This window comes from Penicillium daleae, assembly GCF_028827525.1.
Source record: "Penicillium daleae strain IBT 16125 chromosome Unknown utg000009l_segment0_segment0, whole genome shotgun sequence".
Classification (NCBI taxonomy): domain Eukaryota; kingdom Fungi; phylum Ascomycota; class Eurotiomycetes; order Eurotiales; family Aspergillaceae; genus Penicillium; species Penicillium daleae.
This window is the reverse complement of record NW_026623157.1, coordinates 4,481,645-4,495,233: the sequence shown is the minus strand read 5'-3', so window position 1 is coordinate 4,495,233 and position 13,589 is coordinate 4,481,645. Positions and strand designations below refer to the sequence as shown.

Below are 13,589 nucleotides of genomic sequence, written 5' to 3'. Positions count from 1 at the left end.
TCCAAAATCTACTGCCTCGAAGCTTCAAAATGAGACTCTCCTCTATCCTCCTGACTGTTTTTGCCTTGGTCTCGACAGGCCTAGCAGACAAGTCGTGTACCCCCAGTTTTGACTACTGCTCCGATGTCCTGATCGAATCCAAGGGTAAGTGGAGGGCTTCTCAACCCCGGATGGCTTTTAGTTAACCCATATTAGGCTTCACCGAAGCGGATTTAGAAGATGTCTTGAAGGGAACCGACTTGGAGAACGAAGACGTCAAGAATGTTCTCTTCCACTGCACGAACCCCGGTATTGTTGGCCACCCTAAGCTTTGCAGCAGTGGGTGCAAGGACCCAGCAATTGAGGGAAGCCACCATTGCGATGGGTAAGTCTTGTCTCGGATCTTTTCGCTCTTAATTGAAGTTTTTGGAGCTAAGAATTTACGCCCGTCTGCCCAGCTAAATCGTATGCCATGCGCACGATTCTTTTACTTGCATACTTGGGACTAGGAAATGCTGTATCTACACTTAATGAGACATAGAGCTCATCCTTCGTTCCATCTTTCACGCCCGTTGCCAACTTCAACCTCAAAGCGATCTTGAATTTTAATAGAAAATAATCACTGCGCCCTTCAGCGTCTTAATCACGCGGTCTGTGGGAAGGCGTTGACCCGATATCGGTCGATTTCGACATCAGCTCTAGGGCCTCACAACCGTTGGTGGGTACGGCTCGGGTAGAATAGAGTGCAAACCACTTAGCCATCGAATGTCTTACTTTTCAACAAATGTAGATTTGTCTGCTCGGCAAGCCATAAACTTCGATATCGATCATTCCATCTTCAGTGGTTGAATTTATTCCCAAACTTTCCTTTGCGACGGAGATTGACCGTTTCTCACAGCCGAAGATTGGATCAACAAGGTTCAATCTGGTTCTTGCCATCACCCGATTGGCACGCGCTTATCTGTGGGACATCGCCAAGCCCATGGCGTCCATGGCTTATCTGGGGGCGGGAACGGTTATTAGGTGATGCATACTGTCCCCCCGCAAGAGCGCCGATAAGACTCCGAGAAACTAAATGTTATATGGGGTGTTGCATTTCCACTAGGATGATCGAAGACTGCAACTATCATACAATATCCTAAAATATGGCAGACTCTGAATCGCCCTCCAAGCCCCATGCCATCACAACCATCGCCAGCGTCGAGATCGACCCTCGGGCGGAGCGGGCGTTGGTCTGGAAATTCGACCTTCGTTTGCTCCCCGTCCTGGCAATCATGTACCTGTTCAACAGTCTCGACAAATCGAACCTAGGAAATGCAAAGACGGCCGGTCTCGACGGTGAGCTACCTATCCCGCCATCTATCGTTATAATAGCTTCTCACACTCCGTTTTGAAAGAAACCCTCCATCTCAAGGGGAACCAGTACAACATGATCCTTAGTATTTTCTTTGTTCCATACGTCCTCACTGCACCGTTCCTCGGCCTTCTAGGCAAGAAGTTTGGACCGAATATTGTGCTCCCTTGTATGATGATTACCTTTGGGATGTGCACTATCCTGGTGGTGGCTGTATACAACTTCAGTGGTCTTTTCGCTATCCGCTGGTTCTTGGGTATGGCGGAGAGTGCTTTCTTCCCTTTGGTTATCTACTATCAGACAACGTAAGTTGGTAATAACTGGCTCATATCTTAACAACAAAAGCTAACAATCATCATAGTTTCTACCGCCGAGGAGAACTAGCCCGTCGACTAGCTATCTTCTACGCCGCGCAAAGCATCGCCTCAGCATTCTCAGGCCTACTAGCCTTCGGTGTCTTCCGCATCAACACCGGCCCCCTGGCACCATGGCGCTACCTCTTTCTGATTGAGGGTAGTGGCACCGTTCTCTTCGCCCTCTTTGCACTCTGGTATCTGCCCCGGTCAGCCTCGGAAGCCAGTTTCTTGACTCCCCAGGAGAAGGAGCTTGCATACCTGCGCCTCCAGATCGACAGTTCCTCTGTCGTGGGCGAGAAACTGAATATCCGGGATGCCTTCCGAATCTTCAAGCACTGGACCAGCTGGGCCATTCTGGCCATTCAAATCTGTCTTGGCGTGCCGCTCCAGGGAGTCCAACTCTTCCTTCCAGTCATCATCAAACGTCTTGGTTACAGCACCGTCAAGACGAATCTCTACACGGTGGCACCCAACGTTTCCGGTGCAGCAATGCTGTTGATCCTCGCGTTTTGCAGTGACTGGACCAGATGGCGATTCCCCTTTATTGCACTGGGCTTCCTGTTCACTTTTGTTGGATTTATCATCTACGCAGCCATTGATGTTGAGCGTGACTTGAGTGTTGCATACTTTGCTACGTTCATGATGGTTTGGTATGTGCAATCATACTTCTTATGTTCTAAAACCCCGCTAACGGTTTTTCCAGGGGTACATCGGCACCTTCGGTTCTCCTTGACTCGTGGTACAACAACAACATTGCCAACGAGGGAAGACGTGTTGTGCTTACTAGTATCGCTGTCCCGGTCGCCAATCTGATGGGAGTCGTCAGCTCCAATATCTTCCGCACTCAGGATGCACCCAAATATCTCCCAGCTCTAATTACCACTGCTGCATTTGGCGGAACTGGAATCCTGTTGACTTTGGCTCTTGGTCTGTGGATGATGTTTGATAATAAGAAGAGAGACCGGAGGCAAGGTGTCAGCGTTAAAGCAAGGGATATTCCCACAGAGAACCTGAATGAGGGTCCTGCAAGTGACGACTTCCGGTGGTTCTACTAGTTGATTAGGATTGGTATATGACTTAATGATAATCATGGATTTCTTTTGAGTACTTGTGAAATTTTTAATTTATGATTAACATGATGTACTGGATTTTTTTGAGTAGTTGTGGAAACTGTTCTTTCTAATTCGCATGATGTACATATCTGAAACATTGTTGCGACTTCCAGGGTGACTACGTTTCAGACCATGAGCCTATGGTAAGTTAATTTCCAGCAAGTTATTTATTCAAGGCTCTGATTAACTGTTGTGTGTTTTATTGCTGTTTCTTCACAATATCTATATCCTTCACCGAATAGTACATGCCTGTATGGAACAGTATCCACCCGTGAATCCACAGACCTGCTGGAATGGCTTCCTTTTCATTAAATTCTCAAGTCCATCTCGAATCACTATTCTCCGATTCTCCACATCGATTGGGCTTATGGTCTAGGGGTATGATACTCCCTTCGCATTGGTTAGCTTCTGCTTCCAGTATGAGCTTGGGAGTGGTCCGGGGTTCAATTCCCCGTGAGTCCAAATCTTTTTTTTTGGCGCTCGAGGATATGGGGCCGTTTACTAGGCCAGCGATCAGGAATAAAGAACGGCTTTTTCGTATTTACAGTACTCATAGAAATGGAAAATGTTTCAATTGATTTGGATGCAGAATAGGGTATCTATGTTGACTGAGAAAAATTGAAAACCAGAGAGTGAGGCGTCAAATAATAATCGGCTAGCTTGAGCCACCTCACGAATGCCCCTCCGTTGCCTCTGCGACAACAAAGTCCATCACCGAGGGATATTCTTGGCCACTAGGAGCTCCCACCGACGACTGGGGGAATTTGCAGAGGTGAGCCGCTGCATTGTGTGATCGCCGCTCGCAGGTTCCACGGCCGATCCCGTCAATGCTGCGTACAATGTATGTGGTAAGGGTAATTTCGTGACGAGAGAGGGCGACCTTCATCTTTTTGTGTTTTTCAGGGTTGGTATTCGGGAGCAGCAGTTCGCCCAGGTGAGGATACACTGCGTCCCACGTTTGCTCCTTTGAGACATTCGCATTCTGACCGTCCCGAACAGCCGGCAACGTCTTGGATGAGATGGTTGAGACCAAATCGAGAAGCAGAAGATGGGTAATAGCTGTCTCAACATCGTCCTTCAATCCCAGGCGACCAGGAGACCTGAGATCGGGAACAGTCGGCAGATCTAAAGAAACATCATAGAGGGTGCCAAAGGGCAAGGATGACAGGTTCGTCCGAACGGTTACGGTGAAGGAGCCCCGGGATGTGAGAAGTTTGCCGCTGAAAACAGACTCGATCGGCCGAAGGAACTTTTCGACGAGCCCTTCGAGAGCAGCTGGCGGTGGGGAGGTTGATGACGGCTTCCAGTTAGCATAAGGGTTTGAGGTCCACTGAGGGATATCCAAGCCGGCCGATCGCAGGGTCGAATAGATATCAGAAAGGAATGATTCCAGCCACCTGACATGTGACAGATGTTGCAGGTAAGCCAAGGCGGGACGTAGGAGATGGTACTCGGGCGTCGCGGGTCTTGTTGTTGTCAAGGGACGTGGGATTTGAGTTCTTCGACGCAGATTTTGACGATGAGCAAAGCAGAGCAGAATCCGGATCGCATGAGCTAGCCCGTCCGTAAGCCGGCTATCATGTTGTAAACCATTCTGACCGAGCGCAATATCATGTGTTTCGGCATCCACGAGATCAAGCAGAATTTCCATCTCATCAGAAACGGGGATGCGAATGAGATTTTGACGCGTGGTCACGCTGCAACCTGCCATAGCTCTGGCTTCTCGGACCAATTCATGGAATAGCTCTTCCTCGAAGACAGAATCTCGCGCTTGAAGAATGCGTTGCTCGATTGAGTCTGCATCACTAGAACCAGCTCCCGATGGCTTGGAGCTCACAAAGACCTGGTCTCCTTGTTTCACCCGGACTCGAACATGACGCGCTCCCGTGGGTAGCAGTCCTTTGTCTAGGATCAAACTTCCATCATTTGCCCGTCGGAGTGAAGCGAGGCCGCGATCGCGGAAAATAGGCGTGGCTGTTATACTGTTGTTAGCGTGGGGGCATTTTCTCTATGTCGGCGAAGGACCAAAATCATCATACCTTCCATGAACCCATACTGCACAGCTAGGGCTTGTTTTTCTCGTGGATGTCTGCATACTTTCCATCCCTTATCCTTGATGGCTAGCACTTCGCCCCAGTACCGAATCTCCGATTCGATTTCGCCGTTCAGTCTGGTGGCAGCACTCAACAGCTTACTTGAGGCTGAATTGAAGTTTTGAATCCGCCAGCCCCTCGACACAGTTGAAATATCCTTAATCGACGACTCTGGTCTCGGGGGAGGATTGACCAGGTCGGAATCGAGGGACCCGAGAGGCGCGAGTTGTTTGAGCAAAGGCGACATGGAGGTTTCGGCCTGGCGCGGCGCATGTTTCGAGAGTAGCAGGGAGATGAAATCAAGAGCGAGCATGGTTTCCTGGTGCGACTTGCTGTTAAGACATTCATTAGCTGCGCTTCTTTCAAGGGCTCCCTTCAGAGTGGACGTGACCAACATTGCGAATTGTGTGATCTCATGGCGTCGTTTGTACAGTTGTTCACGACGTTCGGTCGGATCAATCTCTCCAACCTCCTGCTCACCCTCGTCCATATCTTCGTCCTGCTGCGCGCCATGTCGCTTCTCTTCCTCGGCGATCTTGGCGAGCAGGATTTCCTCGTTCACCTCACGGAAAGAACCCCACTGATTGTTGATCTGGGCGATCTCGACGGGAAGCGTGTCTGGGCGCTCATTCTGCTCGGGAGGCGGGCGCAGGGGGAGGGTGAAAGATTCAGCCATGATGGCGATGGCCAGCACAGTCCCTGCAACTGGCAATTCGAAGGATGCGACGATCGTGGGAGTTGTGAGAAAGACAGAGCAAACGAGAGCTTCGGTGGCCGGGGAAAAGGCATCACATGTCACGTGCCCCGATGGCAGGAAGTGGATCCTCCTCTAAAAAGTACACAAGTACAAACTCGGCGATTGTTCCTGCCATCTCTCATCGAAAAGTGTAAGGAACACCACTTCAAACAGGATGGGCTATACATATGTCTCTCTTTCTATCATCATCTGGAATTTTGTGTTTAACTTCCCTTTTTTGGACCCAATGCCCACATTCTGAGATCGTATGCTCGCTAAGCCCGATTATATATCCGCTTCTTGCTATGAATCAGGCCTGACGAGGAGCCTGAATGAATTACATATGTCAAGATGAGTGCTACGAACGTTACCAGAAGAATGAGAGTCTATTACCTACTATTTCACTGCAGTCCTCCGAATCAACATGTGGGCGTACTGAATAATCCTTCATCACTTTTGTCTGGCTTTAACAAAATCGACCAGGTCAAAAAAGCTCTTCTTATAGAATCTCTCCTGAGTCTTTGGATCAACACCCTGGATGCCAAATTGACTCCGCTGTCCAAATTCCCAATTATCAATAAAACTCCACACCAAAGCCCCCATGACATGCACGCCGTCCTCGTAGATGGCGTGGAGGATCTCGGACATGAATGAGAGATAGTACGCGCTTCGAGGCGAGTCAAATCGCTGGTCTGGAATCTCTTTCTCAGATTCATCCCACACAGGAAACCCGAATTCAGAGACCAAGATGGGAGATCGGAATGTATTCCACAAATAGGACAAATATTCGCGGAAATAGGTTGGGGTGATATAAACGTAAGAATCTTGGGCCCTGTTAGCAACTGATGCCTGAGCGAGAGAAGGATGTGGAACGATGATTCGTTTACTCACCGGATCTATAGCCAAGATCCCACCCATAGACGTTCTTCGTTTCCTTAATGACACAGTATGGGAAATATGAATTGGAACTGGACGTATTCGCCGCACAGGCACTGAAACCCTCAGAGGCCGGCGAAACAACCGTAGCTGTATACGGATCAATGGCAAAGAAATCAGCCGTATGACCGATGTATTTCAATTCAGTCTTGTTCAACGCCCTCGCTCCGGGCAGAGTGTGCAAAATGGAATCGGGGTATTGGTTGCCGAGGAAAATCGGATTGGCAAAGAAGGCAAGTTGCATCTCGTTGAAGCGATTTGCGGCCTCAACATCACTAGTATTCTTTGGATTCTTCGGCACACCAAAATTATCGTTGAGTTTGAGACTCATTTTGCCAGTGGCTTTTAGCTCCTCGTGGTAAAACCGATATACCTGGGCATGTGCATGTATAACATTATCAACGCCCTGGAAATTGAATGCGTAAAGCAATGGCTCATTGAATGTGATCCAGAGGGGGACTCGATCGGCGAAATTTGCTAAGAGTGTTTTTCCGTAGTTGACAAATGCATCAACAAATGTCTCATTCTGATATCCGGCATTGACATTTCCAATATCGGGATGTCGGGCTGCAGATGGTTAGAATTGAGCGAAAATGGACATAATTCTGGAATCGTGCCTACCGATACTGTCACTGGCCAAAAATATGAGTGGGCTGTCAAAATGAAGCATGGTTACCACAGGTTGCATGCCAGCATCAAGGACCGTGTTGATCAAGTCATTGTAATGATCGATGGCTTGTTTGTTGACCGGGGTACCAGGCAGGACGAAGGGCAGAATGCGAGTCCAAGGGATACTGAAGCTGTAGTACTCCACACCCATAGCAGCCAGGCGCTCAATATCCTGCTTATAGTAAAAGTAATTTTCATCCGTGACATAGTCTTTTGGGCTATTGGCTGGGACAATTTTCTCAAGCAAAGATGGTGAGCGTCCTTCAAGAGCGATCGCGCCTTCAATTTGAGCAGCGCTGCCGGCTACGCCAAAAATAAAGTCGTCGGGAAAGTTGTAGCAGTCTGCAGGACCAAAATAGTCACGAGGTGGCAGCACTAGCTCACTGGTTGGAATTGGAGTAGGACTGATGATGGTCGAGAAGATCCCGGTGGTAGTCTGTATGCAAATTTAGTACCTGCTGAACGACAGAATCAGATGAATGACGGACATAGTTTTGCAGGTCTGCTTGTATCCACATAGATGACCATGCAGCTTGCCCGTAGGGATCTTCCCTATCTGTTGCACGGATGACAGTTTCACCGGGAAGCCAATTGCCCCAGGTCGTCGTGGAAACCGTAGTTTTCAGGTGTTTAGCTGCATCCTTGTATGCCGGAGCATAAGTCTTTGTAGTTGTTGGCGAAGGAATGGAAGTTGCATGGCGAACTGTTTCCTCTAAGGAAAATGAGAAATATTTGAAGTGATAGCTTGGTGAAGCAGTTGATTTTGAACACTGGGGCCGAGCAGTATATCCAATGGTAGTGATGTAGACCTCTTGGGCCTGCGTAGCGGCCAAGAAGCCAAGGACAGCACTGAAAGCAATTCGCATGATGGAGTGCTGCTATAGAATCCGAAAATTCTCTCTCATCTCTCACAATCAGCAGCACGTCATTCTTAAGTATTCTACAGATGTCGGCGTTCACTTTGGGTCATCGTCATTAAGCCCCACACCCCGCAAAATCCAATTCCTTAAATGCGGGTAATTGTCGGCATCATCGTACTTCGTATAAGCAGTTTTGACCGTCGTATTTCGTAAAGGCCGACTTCTTTGGCATAGCGCTGAAACTAATTGTTAGACTACCGCAATGGAAAAGTCGCTCTGATACGGGGTGCGCGTAAAAGGGGGTGTTGATTGACGGCTTCCGCATCCTGGTTGCATTGTTTGGTAGCATGACTGGCAGCCAAGATCCGCAACCGGATGAGCAGGAACGGCTCTCCACCAGGCAAATGAGATGCCCCTGAGGAAAAAAGCCCATGTTATTGGGCTTATAATAAAGAGTGGATCTAAGGTTATACGAAGGCCTCTTACATCTTCACAGCAAAAGTAGTGTCCGCAGACGCTGCTAATAAATCATCCGCATTAAATTAAATGACTAGGATTAATCTAGGGCTGTCACACTCAATAATTGTGAAAGCTGATTTTATTGTTTGTAAAAGTATTCACATATTCTATTGATCTATAATCCACATGCTATTCAAAGGTGTGAGGTCTCCTTGCCCTTGGCGGCCATCAACTGTCTAATGCTTGGATCAACCTTGCCAAACATGGCAATCACCGCTTGCTTCAACTCAGGAGGAACGGCTTCCAATGTCTCCGAAACATTTTCGACCCATTGTCTCCGCTCAGACTCATCGAAAACTCTGTTCCACAACTCTCGAGACTGTACATAGTCCTCGTCATCAACCGCAATTTCATTCTTGCCCAGGACGGCAGAACGCTCAATGGGTTCGGTGTGCCGCACATCCGAGATCACCTGGCTGGGAATGCCAGGACTCAGCGTACTGCGCACGTAGTTTGGATCACCGCCATAGTTGCGAGTATGTACGCTCATGCCATCTCTCTCATATGGTGCGTAAACGGGGCAGATAGCACGATTTGGAGGAGGAGCTGTGTGTAGTTTACTCCCAGTCGGTATCTCTGGGCGTCAGGATACGCAAACATACGAGCTTGAAGCACTATTCCAAAAATGTCAGTATAGATAGCAATAGTGCGAACGCATCAAGATCAACTCACTAGGATCGGGCGTCATGGCAATCCCAGGCACCATATTTGAAGGTGAGAATGCCGCTTGTTCAATCTCAGCGAAGTAGTTCTCAGGCTGGACAAGACGGTTAGCGAAAGGCCCAATATGTGTCTCAAGTAAGGAACTCGTACATTCTTGTTGAGAGTCATCTTGCCAACTTCGATCAGGGGAAATTCCTTGTGAGACCAGACTTTGGTGATGTCAAACAGGCCCCGACCGTACGTCTCAGCCTGCTCGGGCTCCATGACTTGAACATAGAGCTTCCAGACAGGGAAGTGGCCACGGAATATGGCACACCACAGATCCTGGTTATGGAAATCGGGGTTCACTCCGGCCATGCGAGTCGCCTCTTCTTTCGAGAAGTGCGTGATGTTATCAACAGGGCGGAAGTGAAACTTGCAGTAGTGGAATCGGCCATCAGCAGTAACCATCTTGAAGGTATGCACACCAAATCCAGTGACGCGACGAATGGAGTTAGGAATGCCACGGGAACCGAAAAGATGCATCAAAGCATGGACACTTTCGGGTTGGTTGACGTGGAAGTCCCAGAACTGACGACGCTATTAGCCGTAATACAAATGACTCTCATAGATTAAGACTTACCATAGTCCAATCGGGACGATTGGTCGAAGGGTGCCTCTTGTGACTCCTGTTCAGGGAGGGAAAGCGAATGGGATCGCGCACGAAGAAGACAGGCTTGATCGTGTCAGAATAATAGCCATGCATGTATAGCGAAAGAAAAACCTACGATATGATTTCCCACAATATCATGATTTCCTTCCTCAGTGAAGAACTTCACAGAGAAACCTCGCACATCGCGGACGGTATCTGCACTGCCTTTTTCGCCGCCGGTTGTACTAAGGCGGAACAAGACTCGAGTCTTCTTGCCGACTCCATTCAAGAACTTGGCCGAGGTGAGCGAGGAAACATCATTGGTTACTTCGAACTCGCCCCAAGCACCAGCTGCCTTAGCATGGACAACTCTGTAAAGTCTCAATGAGTATATGGTCAGGTTCAGCCATATGAAGAGCCTACATACCTCTCGGGAATACGCTCGCGATTGAAATGAGTGAGAGTTTCGATGAGGAGTGTATCTCCCAAGGTCGTGAGGCCACCACCGCCTAGAGTCGGCAAGGTCATGCTGGTGGCTGGGTCAGAGACCGGCTGGCCTTGGAGGACGTCAATAGAGGAACAAGAGCTGCTAAATGGTGAAACACCTTACCTTCCGCCAGAGTAAAATGAGGGCTCGGCATCGTGGAGATTGATATTGAACTTGATATCGAACAGCTTGTGAATAATTCATTAGCAGGGTGACGGACGGGCATTTATAAGTATGCTGCCAATGTATCGTCAACCGTATATGTCTATGGCGAGGGAGCCACACCCGAATTAAAGCCGATCGGGCACAGTTGATGAATCTTACGCAACATCTTCATGAGGGGAGGATATCTTCAGCCCACGTAAGAATACGATTCCTCAATGTATTGACTCAAAATCCTCATGCTGACATCCGCAGCATCTCGTCGTGCCGTTGTAACCGTGCTTAGTTCTTGTAACCGTCATCCACGGAGAGACCTCTCCACGGTGAGGGTCTCGGGTAGCCTGGAACATTGTGATATCACTTTTTCATGTAGATCGTGGCTTCTAAAATGAGGTAATTCTTGAACTAGTAGCAAAACAGTGCCATCAAACGGCTTGCGCTGCATCGTCTACATCGCCGAGTTTTCTCCGCCGAGTTATCTCCGAGCCAGGCACCTCAGCCACAGCCAATGACTGTGTGGCTAGCAACAATATCCCTGTGTTGATTGGTCAATTCAGCTACTCAATTTGGAGAAAGCGGAGAAAGACTAAAAGAAGTCTCCGCTTTCTCTTCACCCCTCACGAGGGGGAGTCAACCAAAATAGCCCCGGCCCGTGTGTTGGATTTTGAAATTTCGACTCGGCGTGCCGGGCGTACGCTGGGAGCGTAACTATTGGCCGCCTTGTCAAACGTCAGACCCTTTACCGAATACAGTGATACTACTCAATCAAGTAGAGCTACAGCTCGCGATGACTTCTCGATGACTTCTCCACGAGAAGTCATTATCTACTACCGCAACACTGTTGCTGACCCCGGACTTTATTCGGGACCACAACGATGCCTTTCGGATGCCGGCAAGAGCGGGATATACTATAGTTGAAAATATTATCAACTTCAAACTATCCAAAAGTATAAAGCTGACTGCTTTTTCCAGCTATAGATGTTTTCTCCATCGACAATTCCAAAAACTTCGAAAGAAGATCAAGATCATCCTCAATTAACTATTCTTTAACTATTCTCATTCACAACATCACTTCAATCTCCCATCATGGCTATGGTATCCAACGGATCTGAGTACGACTTCATCATTGTCGGCGGTGGTACCGCTGGCAATGCAGTTGCTGGTCGGCTTGCCGAGAACCCCAATGTTCGCATCCTGGTTGTGGAGGCGGGTATCCCCAACCCTGACCAGATCGATGAAATCACCACGCCATCCAAGGCTTTCAATCTGCGCGGAAGCAAGTACGACTGGGCCTACAAGACCACCATGATCAAGCGTGACGACTATGAGCGAATTGAAAAGCCCAACACTCGTGGCAAGGCTCTCGGTGGCAGCTCCTGTGCCAACTACTTCACCTGGATTCCTGGTTCTAAACCTACCTTCGATGACTGGGAAGACTTTGGTGGCCGCGACTGGACTTGGGACAACTGCGTGGAGTACCTGCGCAAGTGTGCAACCTATCATGACGATGAGAAGCTGTATCCCGCTGAACTGAGCAAGATCGGAACCGGCGGTCCTTTGCAGATCTCTCATGCTGAACTTGTACCGGAGATGCAGCCGTTCCGTGACGCGCTTACCCAGGCTTGGGTCTCCAAGGGCGAAGTCCTTACCGAGGATATCTACTCTGGTGAAATGCGAGGCCTGACGCACTGTGTGGACACTATCTACAAGGGTGAGCGCCAGGGTAGCTTCCTGTACCTGAAGGATAAGCCAAACGTGACTATCTTGTACGGTGTTCAATCGAAGAGCTTGATTATTGATCCCGCGACCAAGGTCTGCTCCGGTGTCACTGTCATCAGTGAAGCCTCCAACACCGAGATCAGTGTCTATGCTAGCCGCGAGGTCATCCTGTCGCAGGGTGTCTTTGAGACTCCCAAGCTCCTTATGCTCAGCGGTGTCGGTCCAGCTGATGAGCTCGCCAAACACGGTATCAACCCGGTTGTCGACTCTCGCCACGTTGGTCAGCACCTTCTGGATCACCCAATCGTGCCTTTCGTGCTCGAGATTAAGGATGGATACGGTCTCGACGATCATCTGCTCCGTGCTGGTCCCTTGAACGACTCGGCAGTGGCCGCATACAAGCGCGACAAGACTGGCCCCGTCGGCTCCGGACTGCTGGAGATGGTTGGATTCCCTCGCATTGATGAGCGCTTGGAGAAATATCCTGCCTATCGTGAAGCTAAGGCTGCCAACGGTGGTCTGGATCCCTTCGGACCAGCTGGACAGCCCCACTTCGAGCTGGACTTTGTCGGTATTTTCAGCACTGCCTTCCAGTGGCACTACCCACTTCCTGAGAAGGGCAACTACATGACTGTCATCGTCGACCTGCTTCGCCCCCTGTCCGAGGGTGAGGTCACTCTGAACAGCGCGAACCCCCAGGTCCAGCCCAACATCAACCTCAACTTCTTTGCCAATGACCTGGACATTCTTGCCATGCGCGAGGGTGTGCGCTGGACCTACGATGTTCTGACCAATGGTGCTGGCTTCAAGGACATCGTTCTTGCCGAGTACCCCTGGAAGATGCCTCTCCACTCTGATGACGAGATGAAGCGCGCTGTCCTGGATCGAAGCCAGACTGGATTCCGTAAGTAACGCCTCCATTTTCGAGTCGAACTCCTACTAATATATTTGCAAGACCCCTGCGGTACTGCCCGTCTCTCGAAGAGCATCCACCAGGGTGTGGTTGACTCGAAGCTCCGAGTCCATGGAATCCGCAACCTGAGAATCGCCGATGCTTCCGTTATCCCAGTGATTCCTGACTGCCGCATCCAGAACTCGGTATACATGATTGGTGAAAAGGTGAGCCACAAAGAGCAATTCTACGAAAATGTTGACGAAAAGGTCTAACAATTACTCTAGGGTGCGGACATCATCAAGTCTGCTCATAAGGATCTCTATGAGGCCAAGGGTTACCCCTACTTTGTCTCTAGCAGATTGTAGATTGTATCTCCAACTTCCATATAGACATAGCTCAGTCATGGTGAACTAGAGTG

General features: G+C 49.2%; 6 protein-coding genes across 6 annotated transcripts; 3 read left to right on the top strand and 3 right to left on the bottom strand.

Annotated features, from left to right (window-relative positions):
- Positions 1–29: 29 nt before the first annotated feature.
- N7458_012763 (uncharacterized protein) lies at positions 30–368 on the top strand (the record flags this gene model as incomplete). The annotated part of the gene is made up of 2 exons (XM_056916144.1): positions 30–144; positions 196–368. 2 exons carry the CDS (start codon positions 30–32, stop codon positions 366–368), a joined length of 288 nt encoding a protein of 95 aa, XP_056760898.1.
- Positions 369–1,124: 756 nt separating this feature from the next.
- N7458_012762 (putative MFS transporter) lies at positions 1,125–2,744 on the top strand (the record flags this gene model as incomplete). Its single annotated transcript, XM_056916143.1, has 4 exons — positions 1,125–1,317; positions 1,377–1,638; positions 1,695–2,339; positions 2,393–2,744. The coding sequence occupies 4 exons, from the start codon at positions 1,125–1,127 to the stop codon at positions 2,742–2,744; spliced, it is 1,452 nt and encodes a 483-aa protein (XP_056760897.1).
- A 727-nt stretch (positions 2,745–3,471) lies between these two features.
- N7458_012761 (mediator of RNA polymerase II transcription subunit 17) lies at positions 3,472–5,570 on the bottom strand (the record flags this gene model as incomplete). Its single annotated transcript, XM_056916142.1, has 2 exons — positions 3,472–4,775; positions 4,841–5,570. The coding sequence occupies 2 exons, from the start codon at positions 5,568–5,570 to the stop codon at positions 3,472–3,474; spliced, it is 2,034 nt and encodes a 677-aa protein (XP_056760896.1).
- Positions 5,571–6,513: 943 nt separating this feature from the next.
- Positions 6,514–8,101, bottom strand: N7458_012760 (CAZyme family GH1; the record flags this gene model as incomplete). Its single annotated transcript, XM_056916141.1, has 3 exons — positions 6,514–7,133; positions 7,188–7,671; positions 7,724–8,101. 3 exons carry the CDS (start codon positions 8,099–8,101, stop codon positions 6,514–6,516), a joined length of 1,482 nt encoding a protein of 493 aa, XP_056760895.1.
- Positions 8,102–8,747: 646 nt separating this feature from the next.
- On the bottom strand, positions 8,748–10,549 carry N7458_012759 (uncharacterized protein; the record flags this gene model as incomplete). Its single annotated transcript, XM_056916140.1, has 8 exons — positions 8,748–9,160; positions 9,217–9,228; positions 9,287–9,371; positions 9,428–9,847; positions 9,900–9,992; positions 10,045–10,279; positions 10,336–10,465; positions 10,519–10,549. 8 exons carry the CDS (start codon positions 10,547–10,549, stop codon positions 8,748–8,750), a joined length of 1,419 nt encoding a protein of 472 aa, XP_056760894.1.
- A 1,094-nt stretch (positions 10,550–11,643) lies between these two features.
- Positions 11,644–13,536, top strand: N7458_012758 (GMC family oxidoreductase; the record flags this gene model as incomplete). Its single annotated transcript, XM_056916139.1, has 3 exons — positions 11,644–13,180; positions 13,232–13,395; positions 13,456–13,536. The coding sequence occupies 3 exons, from the start codon at positions 11,644–11,646 to the stop codon at positions 13,534–13,536; spliced, it is 1,782 nt and encodes a 593-aa protein (XP_056760893.1).
- Between the last annotated feature and the right edge of the window lie 53 nt (positions 13,537–13,589).